The sequence below is a fragment of the Myodes glareolus genome, chromosome 2 (genome assembly GCF_982192425.1).
Source record: "Myodes glareolus chromosome 2, mMyoGla1.1, whole genome shotgun sequence".
NCBI lineage: Eukaryota > Metazoa > Chordata > Mammalia > Rodentia > Cricetidae > Myodes > Myodes glareolus.
Genome location: NC_142027.1, coordinates 66,855,540 through 66,867,984, shown reverse-complemented (window position 1 = coordinate 66,867,984; position 12,445 = coordinate 66,855,540). Strand labels below are relative to the sequence as shown.

Here is a 12,445-nt window from a genome sequence, read left to right as displayed (position 1 = left end):
GCAGACTGTGCAGTTCCTATAGAGGCAGTGACTTTTGGGATGTGGTGTACAGACAGACCTTACCAGACAACAGATTATTTAAAAATTATAGTTAACAACTGTAGAAAACTATGGGTCTCCATGTACAAATGGTAAGCTATCTAAAACCACTCAGGTTTACTGGGTGGAAAAAATACACCTTTAAAAGTCAAATAATTCTTCACCCAACAGTTTAGAATGGTACTGTCTGTGATTCCCTTGCCTGGGTGCACAGTTCCATTTAAATTAATTGCCTAAATACCTTATTATCTCATTGCCTAGAACAGCCCATAGAGGACAATAAAGAGCTGCCTAAATAGACGCATAAAAATAGTCTTGAGTCATTCCTTCCTTCCTTCTTTCCTTCCTACTTTTCATTCCTTCCTTCCTTCCTCCCTTCCTTCCTTCCTTCCTTCCTTCCTTCCTTCCTTCCTTCCTTCCTTCCTTCCTTCCTTCCTTCCTTCCTTCTTTCCTCCCCTACGAAAGAAACATGGTTTACGACTTTCCCTGAAGGACTGGAAACACCCGAGGAAACCGTGCTAAAATAGATACAAATAAACTTGCTTTTGAGCCAAACCAATCCAAGGCAGAAAATCTCAAACCAGCAGTTCCTCTCAGTTCTGGCCCTGTGTTTTCTTCTGCAAATATGTGACCACTCATCCTGGTATCTGTCAGTTTTTAGCCCCTGGCATGTTGGCTGTTACACTTGGTTTTATATTCTGTGTCCTTAGGCATCTGTTGGCAGTTCTTCTAGAACTGCCAGGTATTAGTCAGTGTCACATGGGACATACTGGGAAGCTTCCTGCTGGGTTATTGTTCTACCCCTAGGAACTTCACAGAGGAACCTGGGAACAACTTGACAATCTGGGGTCCCCTGAGGAGAGAGGGATTTCCCAGTTTCAATCATAGGCGTACTACAGCAGGTCCTACATGGCTAAAGCAAGGAAGCCAGAGACAGAGGGAGGGACCAAGTCTTCATTGCTAACTAGATAAACCCAGAACAAAGGGAGCAAGCGATAGAGATGAGGACAGAACAGGCTGGACACCAATGTCCTTAGGATCCTAAGAAGGCACCAGCCACTACTTAGTTCCAAGAAAAGATGTGGCTAGGTCCCTCTCAAAGTGTAGGCCCACGGTTTTGGTTTATAGCAAGTATTTATCTCAGAGTGGGGGACAGCTATAGCGGGAACTAAACACAGGTGAAAAAAAATAAAAGGATGCTGGATCAGTGTGTTCAGCAAATACACGTGGTAGTAACAGTGACTAGTTGTACATTAGGTGGCTTATAGGACCCCTCTATCACAGCCCGTCTCCTCCCAACAGCCCCGTGAGACCGACAATAGGCTCACACCAGAGAAGAGGAAAGGCATTTAGAGCGGTGGCGTTGGCGTGTTAGGAAGTAGGGGACTGGGTCCAGAACCCTCATGTCTGCCCTTTGGTCAAGGCTCCTTCAATGGTTCCGTGTTGTTGCCGTCCCTGTTAGACTGGTTAGGAGGAGGGACTTAAGATACCATTATGTGTCTGAAACTCCTTTACATAAGCTTCTCAGTTTCAGTAGGTCCCATTTATTCATTGTTTCTCTTATTGTCTGTGCTACTGGGGTTCTACCTAGGAAGTGGTCTCCTGTGCCTATATCTTGTAGACTACTTCCCACTTTCTCTTCTATCAGGTTCAAAGTGGACAGATTAATGTTGATGTCTTTAATCCATTTGGACTTGAGTTTTGTGCATGGTGATAGATATGGATCTACTGAAACTAAGAAGCTTCTGTAAAGCAAAGGACACTGTCAGTAAGACAAAAAGGCTACCTTCGGACTGGGAAAAGATCTTCACCAACTCCTCATCAAACAAAGGTCTGATCTCCAAAATATACAAACAACTCAAGAAACTAGACGTTAAAACTCTAATTAACCCAATTAAAAAATGGGGTACTGAACTGAACAGAGAATTCACAACAGATGAACTTCGAATGGCCAGAAGACACTTAAGGACATGCTCAACCTCCTTAGCGATCAGGGAAATGCAAATCAAAACCACTTTGAGATACCATCTTACACCTGTCAGAATAGCTAAACTCAAAAACACCAATGATAGCCTATGCTGGAGAGGATGTGGAGTGAGGGGAACACTCATCCATTGTTGGTGGGAAAGCAAACTTGTACAGCCACTGTGGAAATCAGTGTGGTGGTTTCTCAGGAAACTGGGAGTCAACCTCCCTCAGGACCCAGCAATTCCACTCTTGGGAATATACTCAAGAGATGCCCTATCATACTACAAAAGTATTTGTTCAACTATGTTCATAGCTGCATTATTTGTAATAGCCAGAACCTGGAAACAACCTAGGTGCCCCTCAATAGAAGAATGGTTAAAAAAGGTGTGGAACATATACACGTTAGAGTTTTACTCAGCGGTAAAAAACAATGACATCTTGAAGTTTGCATGCAAATGGATGGAAATAGAAAACACTTTACTGAGTGAGGTAACCCAGACCCAAAAAGAGGAATATGGTATGTACTCACTCATAAGTGGATTCTAGCCATAGTTAAAAGTCTTTGAGTCTATAATTTGTGATTCTAGAGAAGCTGAATAAGAAGGTGAACCTGAAGAAAATCATATAGTTATCCTCCTAGATATTAGAAGTAGGCAAGATTGCCAGGCAAATTTGGGTGCACGGGGGGTGGGGGGTGGAAGTACGGGGAGATGGTTAGGGAGAGGGGAGAGGGGGAGGATCGGGGATGGCTTGGGGGAATGGGAGGGGGGAGGGAGGAAGGATGGTTATGGGAGCAGGGAAGTTTATATCTCAACTAAGGGAGCCATTTTAGGGTATGCAAGAGACTTGATTCTGGAGGGGTTCCCAGGCCCAAGGAGAGGTTCCCAGATTGTACTCTGGGCAGCAGAGGAGAGGGTGCCTGATCTGGCCTTGGCCCATAACCATACTGATGAATATTTTGCATATCACCACAGAACCTTCATATGGCGATGGATGGAGATAGAGACAGAGACACATATTGGAACACTGGACTTAACTCCCTAGGCCAAAATGAGAAGCAGAGGGAGGGAGATCATGAGCAAGGAAAGCAAAATCAGAGGGGGTCTTCATCTGACGATGGATGGAGATAGAGACGGAGACCCACTTTGGAACACTGGAAGTCAGGACCGCGAAGGGTGTGTTCACCCACTGATAAAACGGGACTGATCGAATGAGAGCTCACCAAGGCCAGCTGGACTGGGACTGAACGAGCATGTGATCAAACCGGACTCTCTGAATGTGGTTGACATGGGGGCTGAGTGAGCCCCCAAGGTCCAAATGAAGACTGAGAAGCCATTGACAATGGCACTGGGTCTTGTTTCGTCTGCATGGACTGGCTTTTTGGGATCCTGGTCTGTTTGGATGCTCACCTTCCTGGACCTGGAGGGAGGGGGAAGGAACTTGGATTTCCCACAGGGCAGGAAACCCTGACTGCTCTTGGGAATGGTGAGGGAGGAGGAGAGGGAGTGGGGGGAGCGGGGGGGAGCGGGAGGGTATTGGGAGGAGGGGAGGAAGTGGAAAGAGTGTTTTCGGATACTTGAATAAACAAGTCTAAGGGAAAAAAAAAAACAAAAACAAAAAAACAAACAAAAAAAACTCCTTTACAGGTGGGCTACCTAACCAGAACGTCACAAAAGGAACTTCAACGACCACAGGTATTTAATGTTAGTCACTGCTGGTTTCAAACCTCAGTGGCCCAGACTGTAGGATTTTAGCAGTGAATCTGAGAAAATGTTTAACAATTAGTACATACATGGATGTATGTTGTGTGTGTGTGCGCACATGTTGTGTGTGTATTGATACACATAAGTACATTACAAATTTTATTAATATAAATGATGTGTAATCTAGACTTTACAGAGAATAACACACACAATGCTCCGTACTACAGTTTCCTGCAGCTTCCCACTCTCACAGGTGCTTTGGATAAATGCTTGTGTCCACAGCCAACCTACAGTTGGTAGTAAGTGACAAGCTTCAATCGCTCCCACACAATGCTGTGATGCCTTTGCTTACGTTAAGGAGTAAGCCCACAGCTTGCCCCTTGGTGACTTGAGTGTAAATACTGAGAGGTATTCCTGGACTTCATGTGCTGTTCACACTGTAACTGCAGAATCTCACCCTCCCGTTTGCTCAGCATTCCAGAGGAGATCATCTAGCCCCGCTCTGCAGCGTTTGATGGCTTCCATGATCTAAAACTCTTTCACTTTTAACACTTTAGCCTACCAGTGTGACATTACTGAGTGTGAAGTGGGGAGGGGTGGCCTACTAGTAGCACACAACTCTATGGCATTTCAGCCTTAGAGAACATAAAAATAACCCCAAGAGCATAGACTATACTGAGATGTAGTAACCAGGAAGTGGTGAGCTTTAAGAATGCTTTTAACATATGGCGATGTTACTGACAACTGGTTCTCCAGGATCTGACGCACCACAGGCTCTAAGGCAGGTCATGTGCCCTGAAATTCAGTGTTCTTCTTTGTAAAATGGGAGCACACAGCGACTGCGTGTAGCAACAGTAACCGCTATTTCTACCCATTGCATCATTACTAACTTATTATTACCCACAGCAAATGCCTAACAAATGCTTCGTGTAAAATTAGTTTCCTCTGCTTGGCCCTCCGGTTGGCAGTCTTCTTTCATTGCTTTGTCTCCATTCAGAGTACATGAGTCAGATAGTCAACACGCACGCACGCACGCACGCACGCACGCCATATATAGATATGGAAAACAAGGCTTATTACCGAAGCTATTCAGTGGGACTTTAAGGTTGTCTGTGGAGAGCGTGCACGCGTGTTCCTATCCTGCCGTGCCCTGCTCTTGCATGCCTCCCTCTACTACCGTCTACGACAGGTCTCTGGGTCTTACCTGCTCTGCCTTCTGGTGGAATACTGCAGACATGGCCAGGATGGTGCTGCGTTCATCCAGAGCGGCAGCAAAGCTTTTCCACTCCTGGTCTAGCTGCGTGGAGATCTGCTTGATTTGCTGGGAGGCATAATGGCCGGCCTCTGAGAGGCGGGAAGCGACAGACATGATGCGGTTGATGTTGACGTAGGCATTCTAGGAGGCAAGGCAGAGTAAACACTTAGTGGGGGGTGGGCAGACTGGAAAGGTAGCCATCACTGGGCACAGCTGGGAGAGGGGTACCTAGAGAAGGGGAAAACCCAAAACCAAAAGCCTGAGAGACTGGAATAGGTTTGGTTTCCATATCTATGATAGACCCCAGGAAAGCCCTTCTGTAAAGCTGAGACATTTCAACTGAGAACCAACATGGACTGTATGCCAAAGCACAATCACCATATCTAACTCTTATGGAATCCTCAAAGTCAAGGAAGCTACTTTCCACACAGCACTCTTTGGAAGCGGTGGATCATGGGACGAACTGAAGGAAGCAAAGATATCTCTCTTACGCTGGAGAGAGCTGTACCCAAGGCATAACTGTCCCCTACAATATGGCAGAGATGGTAAAGATGTGGTAATTAAACAGCTTCCTATCACCAGCCAAAGGTGTCCTTCCTACCTCGCTATCTTCTCATGCCCTGCCAAAAGACCTGAGGTAGGAGCCACTAGCCAGGGTGTTCATAAAGTCAGAATTTAGATGCCGTAATATTTTTTCCACTCTAAAATAAGATCTGTGGGCCCCCTTCTTCTCCCTGTGTGACTTGGGAACATTTTCCTACTTGATGTTGAACGGCACCAGGGGGTGTCCCTAATGCATCTGCAGGAAGTTCCTCGACCTGCTGTCTCCTTTCATGCTGTGTTTTATTTACATCCATTCCCACTTCTGCCTGCCTATTAAAAACTCGAGAACATGGATATTGTTTCCTACTAGGCCAGCAAAAAGCTCTCTGGGAAGGAACAAGGCAAAAGGAAAACCCCACCAACACAGCACCGTGGTGATCCTGGTTATTTTGAAGGGTTCCCTCCTATTAATTGTCTATCAAAGCAGCCATGTAATGTGGCATCCTCGGGGAACTCTTCTGCACACATGATGCCCGGAGGACCAGGAGCCAGGTTATTCACACTCTCACTTTTTGCTACAAATCTTCTCAGATGATGACAAATGTTCCTCAGTGGCAGCATTTACTCTGGGCCCTATGAGCTCTGCTGTAGTTCATTAACACTGGGGGAGACTTAATGAAGGTTCCTTTATTTTCCTTTCCCACAGTCCCCATTCATCTCAGCTGTCCCCCACGTCCACATGCTCCATCCCAAGGCTGGCCCAGGCTGATAAGGTCTCTTAGTTTAGAAGGTCTCCATGGAAGTTTAAAGGTTAAGCGAAGCATGCAAGCACAAATCCATTCAGATGTCTAATGGCCTCTGAGCTCCATCTCTGTTTTTAGCACGGCATGAGCCCTTCTGTGCATTCCCTTAAGAGAGCTAGAATATCTCTGGCTGTTGTCACGTGAAACAACTGTCCTTTACAGAATTACGGATCATTATCAGCACCGTTTGCTGACTTAGAACACTGAAAAATTAGACTATTTATAGAACTGTCAGGGAAAAAAAAAAAAACCAACCCTGTGCTTTGAAATAGAAGAGGGAAAGGGGGAGAGAAAGGAAGTGCTTCTGCCTTTTAGGGGGCAGCACCGACGCCCTCCCAAATTTCCTGCTACTGTCATTGTTTTCGTCCAGGTTCTTCACGAAACAGACCTTGGTGGAGAGATGTCAGGAAAATCCTCAATTTGGACACTCTCCCCGGAAACACAAGGGGAAGGGGAAGGGAGAGCTGGGATGGATAGGGGTTTATTTATCAATGGGTTAGAGTAGCTGGGTTCATTCTTTCTGGAGGCCTTTGAAGAAACTATAAAATGCACCTCCTCGTGGCCTGGCTGACAGGTATGGAAGCTGAGCTATTGGCACATGAAGCTTCACTGCGCAGTGGTTAAGGCCCCCTCTAGAGTAACTCTGGCATGTGTCGCCTGACCTCCCAACCATACCCAGACATGACAGCCAACCATACCCAGAGGCCAGAGAGAAACCATCTCAGAGAAACGCAGGAAGCCAGGGGCAATCAACAGCAGATGACTCCCAGGGTATCTACGGGCAGGGGGGTGGAGACTGAAAAGGCCTCACAAGGCTGTCCTCTCGACTAGGTTCAAACCCGGGAAGGTTCCTCTCTCCTGTTTATACACAGCTCTCTACAGTTCTCAGTTTTCCTGTCCTTGAGGGGTGCCCGGTGTCCAGCTTTGGTCACACAGGGCACAAGAAAAGCAGGAAGAGTAAGACACTCATTATCTCTGTCACTGCCCTGTTTCCATTCTGCCCCTACCCAGGGAACACAGAACGTTCTAGTTATTACAGATGTCCCACTGTGGCCAACTCAGGAGCCTGTTAGCAGCTTGTCACTCGTTCAAATATTTATAGAGAGTGGGGCAGGCTCTGTGTTAGGGGCTGTGAGAGATCAAGGAGTGGGCCGGGATTACTGAGCACCCCAGGGTTCACCATGTAAGACAAACCCTCAAACAACTATGATTTAAAGTAATAGTAAATAAGTTCTTCCACAGAGATAGAAGCTAGTTATTGGGAATACAGAAAGAAAAGGGTTTGAGCCACCAACAGAGGTGGTGGGAAGGGGCTCCCCATGTCTGAGGGGATGAAGATGTTGGCAGTTCTCCAAGGTTCCCTCCACTGTAAGCCTGAGACCACAGAGAACACTAAAATAAAGTAATAATAAAAAAAGACCAGAGCTAGCATATTCTCGAGACCACCACAGAAAATGTTCTGATGTTTCCTCATCAGTGGACAGGGAGCTGTCATGCTAAAACTAACAAGCAGTTACAGGTCACAGAAAATGCCAAGGCAACACCCTGCACAGCAGCGGTAAGAGAAAGCTGACTCGTGCGTTTGCCTGTGTTCTCCCTACAGCTCCTGTGCAGGACGCCGAGACACCCAGGCAGTTACACACCAAGTTCATCATGCCACTCATAACCTAGAACCCGAGGGAAACGGCAGTCAGGTTCTAAAACGGCCCCGAGTAAAGAGACAGTCACGAACAAAACGTGAAAGGCAGGGTGGCAGGGAGAGTCCACCGTCTTCAGAAAGAAACAGGGACGTTAAGGAGCCTAAGTGAGCTGGGTGAGCAGAAACAAACGGTACTGCTGGGCCTGTGGCCGGTCCACTGAGCGGCTCTTTTGTGTGGTGGTTGTGTCTCTTTTAGAGAACACCAAGAGTCATGTTTGTCTTTGAGACACAGTCAGCAAGAAAGGAGATCACGCTCTTTTGGCCTTTTCATCTGCCGTAGCTGCTTCCGCCCCTCTCTCCCCTCTACCTGGCTCTCCCATTTTTTTTTCCTTAACATCCTCAAATGCAACTGCACAGCTGTCTATCAGTCAGGGCATCGTATTCACTGGACCAGAAGAAAATATAGATGGATTCTGCTCCCAGCAATGATATTCACTGAAGATAGCATGATGCCCCTGTGACTCAGTTTCCTCACTTATAAAATAAGAGAGTTGGGATGGTTTGAATAGGTATGGCCCCCGTAGAATCACGTGTTTGAGTGCTTGGCCCAGGGGGAGTGGCACTATCAGGAGGTGTGGCCTTGTTGGAGGAAGTGTGTCACCGTGGAGGTGGGTTTTGAGGTTGCATATGTGCTCAAGCCACATCGAGTGACTCAGAGTCCTTATGTTGTCTGAGGATCAAGATGTAGAACTTTCAGCTCCCTCTCCAGCACTAACCATATCTGCCCGCACACTTCCACGTATCCCATCATGATGATAATGGACTAAACCTTGAAACTGTAAGCCAGCTCCAATAAAATGCTTTCCTTCGTAAGAGTTGCTGGTGTCATGGAGTCTCTTCACAGCAACAGAAACCCTAAGACAGGAGTTGAGCCAAGTTATCTCAGATCTTCCATTTCTGGGCCAGCAGTGCCTAGGAAGCAAGGGCAGCACTGCCTACCCGAGAAGTACATAGCTCAATCTTGCCGTCCATGGGCCACATTTGGCTCTTCACTGCCTTGCAGCATGAACACTGAATCTGGATCTGTGTCTCCTGAGTTCTTCATGTTCTACACAACAAATGGCCCATCCTTCTCACCATCTTTCCTCTTCAGCCCTCTCCCTCAGCGGAGCGTCTCAGACAAACCGGAGGATAACGACTTGACTAACAGCTGTCTTGAGGAGTATCTTTGTGTACAAACTGACCTCAAACTCATTATGTAGCTGAAGCTGACTTTGAACTCCTGGCCCTTCTGCTTCTTCCTACTGAGTGCTGAGATTACAGTATGCTGAGTGGATGACTATCTTCTAACATCCTTCAGAATAGATTAAATTCTCCATATGCACTCAGCACTACTATTAACACCACCATCATCTTTTAAAGTGCAGTATAGTATGAGCTGTTACTTCGATCACTCTACAGAATGCAATGTGGTTGCCTCATGGTCTGTTGTATCATCTTCTACTCTCCCTCATCATTTGGTTCCGAGCAGGAAAAGAAATGAAGACCAGCAAAATCCTGCTGATGTGCAAACCTGGTACTCTGCCGACTTTTGTTACCTGTGAAGTTCTCCACTCGTTTCTTTCAGTCCCAAAGGCATTAACTGGAGATTACATGTGGATAGCTCCTTCTCCTGAGGCCTTGCCATCTGCTGTGACCACTGAAATTAGAGCAGCCACTTTCCTAAGGACTACTTGGCAGAATCCTGAGCTTTCAGCACTATGGAAAGGGCTCTCCCTTCAAACATGGCTCTTGGCTTTCCCAAAGTGGCTACAAAAATTGCAAAGGTGCTTACTGATCAAGAATCTGATAGCTTCCCATTAAAAAAAAAAAATACAAGGAAACATTTTCTGTGAACCAGGTTTCTTTTGTGCCAGACTCTGAGGAGACACCCGCTGTAGAAAAAAGCTACGGCTTTAGGAACCTTGAGCTCTGGGACTGGGGCTGGTGGCTAGAGAAGGTCATTGCCAGGAGTGTGCATTCTATGACTCCCATTCACTTCTAAAAAACTTCATAGTTCTTTGGTCACCGACCCCCACTCTGGCCAGACACTGTGTGTTACCCTAAGCAACACAAAGCATCCAGTCAGTTGCCTGGTAACCACTAATGCGATGAATGACATTGTCTTCTCCCTCATCCAGTTTCAGCAGACTAGCATTATCCCCCAACCTGTACAAACCAAATCAAAGTATTAATAAATGCATGATAATAAGTGTGTCAACTATTCCAACTAGAGGTACCAGAAGCAGTCAAAGCCCCAGCCTGTTTTCACAGAGAGCACAGTGCAATGTCCCTTACTGTTCCTGGGAAGACGCACCTTCCCTAAGGCCTGTCACACGTGTGCCAGGCAGCCCTACTGCTGCCAGTCCCTGCCCCACTTACTACACCTTTTCTGGTAGATGCTCTGAGTTATACACAAGGTTTTCCTTGACCTAGAGAGGACTGAGAATTCAGACCTTGCTAGTAACACTGTCTGATGTCATGTTCTTCCAATCCTTAAGGTTTCCGGAAAAATAGGTAACTGAGAGTCTTGAACCAGACTTCTTGAGACACCCCCACTGCTTGGCAGGTGCTTGCCACATCCAGAAAACCCACAGTTACACTGTCTTATCCTTACCAAGGGGACAAAGTTTTCTGCTTCTCTCTGTCGGGATCCCCAGGTGGGGAAGGATCTTTCTTTCTGGGCTAGGTGTGAGGCATGATAATTTGATGTTCTAGGGACAGTGTGACTTATTTCCGGAGACAGCAGGAAGTCATCAAAGATCTGTTTCCTCTCCATGTCCCAGGCATGGATCTTAATTCCATACCCATTAATGGAGCCATGACATTTTCATGGTTACTATGGCTATGGAAGTAGTGACCTGCCTATCCAATCAACACAAAGGCAAAGTCTAAATACCACTCAAGGACTACTGTCTCTAAGAGGGACTCAATCCTTTTGACAAATACTAGAGCCTTTGACCCCCAAATCCAAAGTTAAGGAGGAAACCAAGGCTAACAACTGACCAAGGGCCAACATGCTCAGAAATTCACTTAATATGGTGTTATCTGAAATAAACACTGTGCACGCCAGGGATACACACCTGAGCGCCAGTAGTCAAAGCTCTGTACCAGCTATGCACGGCGATGGGTAGTTCTCACGAGTCTTTTCTTATCTCAGTGTTCCTGGACATATAAAAGCTGGCTTAAAATACATTCCTAATTAGAGAAAGTATGGATAATTATCAGGCATAATTGTGTCTTTAAACGTAAATAGAGGAGATTCTCTTTCTAACCAGTTCATAACCAAAACATCACCTCTCAGTGTGCTATAGAGCTACTGGAATTTATGTTCGGCCTCCTATTTTTATCCAGCTCATTATTTTTCAAATCAGTGTTGGGGAGTGAACCCACGGCTCTGCATGCACTAGGCAAGCGCTCGAGCAACTGAGTCACACGCCGGCCCTCACTCTCACTGAGGAGCAAAAATGGTTTGTAGTTTCGTTCTTCTCCATTTTGTATTATTTGAGTAGCTGTGATATATTTGCATTGTTAACAGTTTTAATATTTTTAATTAAAAATTAAATTTTCTAAGCTCATTTAATTATTTAAATTATTTAATAGATTTGGCCAGGCTGTATATAGTCAACATTAAACTGTCTCATATTTTTCCATCTCTTTTGAGTTTAGTAAAGTGTTGTTTTCTTCTTTATTTATTTTTTTTAGAAGAGTGGAGTGTGGATTTGGGAATAGCAAAACAGGCAGGTTTTTGTGACTACTGCTCTTATAAGGAGCATAAACTATAAACTACTTTGTTTAAAGTTTTTCAGAAGCCAAGCTCATGTAAAAATATCAATTTTATACTTAGAAAATAAAAACAGAAAAAAAAACAGACCATAGATAAGTCTTGACTTCATTTAGTTGATTCTTAATGTTCGTTAAATCAGTTGAGTGATGTGTTCAGTCAAAAAGAGATCAAATGCTTTGGTTCCCCACTCTGCTGGACCCCTTTTCTCATTTTTTTCTGGATCACACAACTTATATTTTTATTTTGTCACACTCAAAGATAGTTACAGGAAGTTATTTGTAGATTTTCCCACATAGGTTTTAGTGGTTCCGGGGAAAAAGTTCAGTATCGGTAAGAAAATAGACTGTACCAAGGCAATGGGGAGAGCTCCGCCTTACCTTTCTCTCCAGCTTAATAAGACCATATGTATCATTTACATCTTTGTAATCCCAAGCCCACTTTGGGTCCTGGAGCTGCTAAAGTATCAGTTTATGATTAATTAGTTTAACATTACTGTGCAAACCTGCTGATCCCGCCTTGAAACATATGGACACCGGGCCGGTAACATCTGGAGTAAGAACTGACAGAGCTCGAAGCCGTGCTGTAGCAGCCATAGGAAGTCACGAACTCTAAGTAAAACCTCCAACCCGCCCCCACAAACCACAGGATGCCCTCTGAGGGGCAAATAGG

The 12,445-nt window shown here is 45.5% G+C and overlaps 1 protein-coding gene across 25 annotated transcripts in view; it reads right to left on the bottom strand.

Moving 5' to 3' along the window:
• Kalrn (kalirin RhoGEF kinase) overlaps positions 1-12,445 on the bottom strand; it is a 598,618-nt gene that overhangs the window by 339,465 nt on the left and 246,708 nt on the right. For all 25 annotated transcript variants that reach the window (XM_048454129.3, XM_048454132.3, XM_048454114.3 and 22 more), the window contains exon 7: positions 4,915-5,106. In XM_048454129.3, coding sequence (XP_048310086.1) covers positions 4,915-5,106 — 192 coding nt within the window. The remainder of the gene's footprint in view (positions 1-4,914; positions 5,107-12,445) is intronic.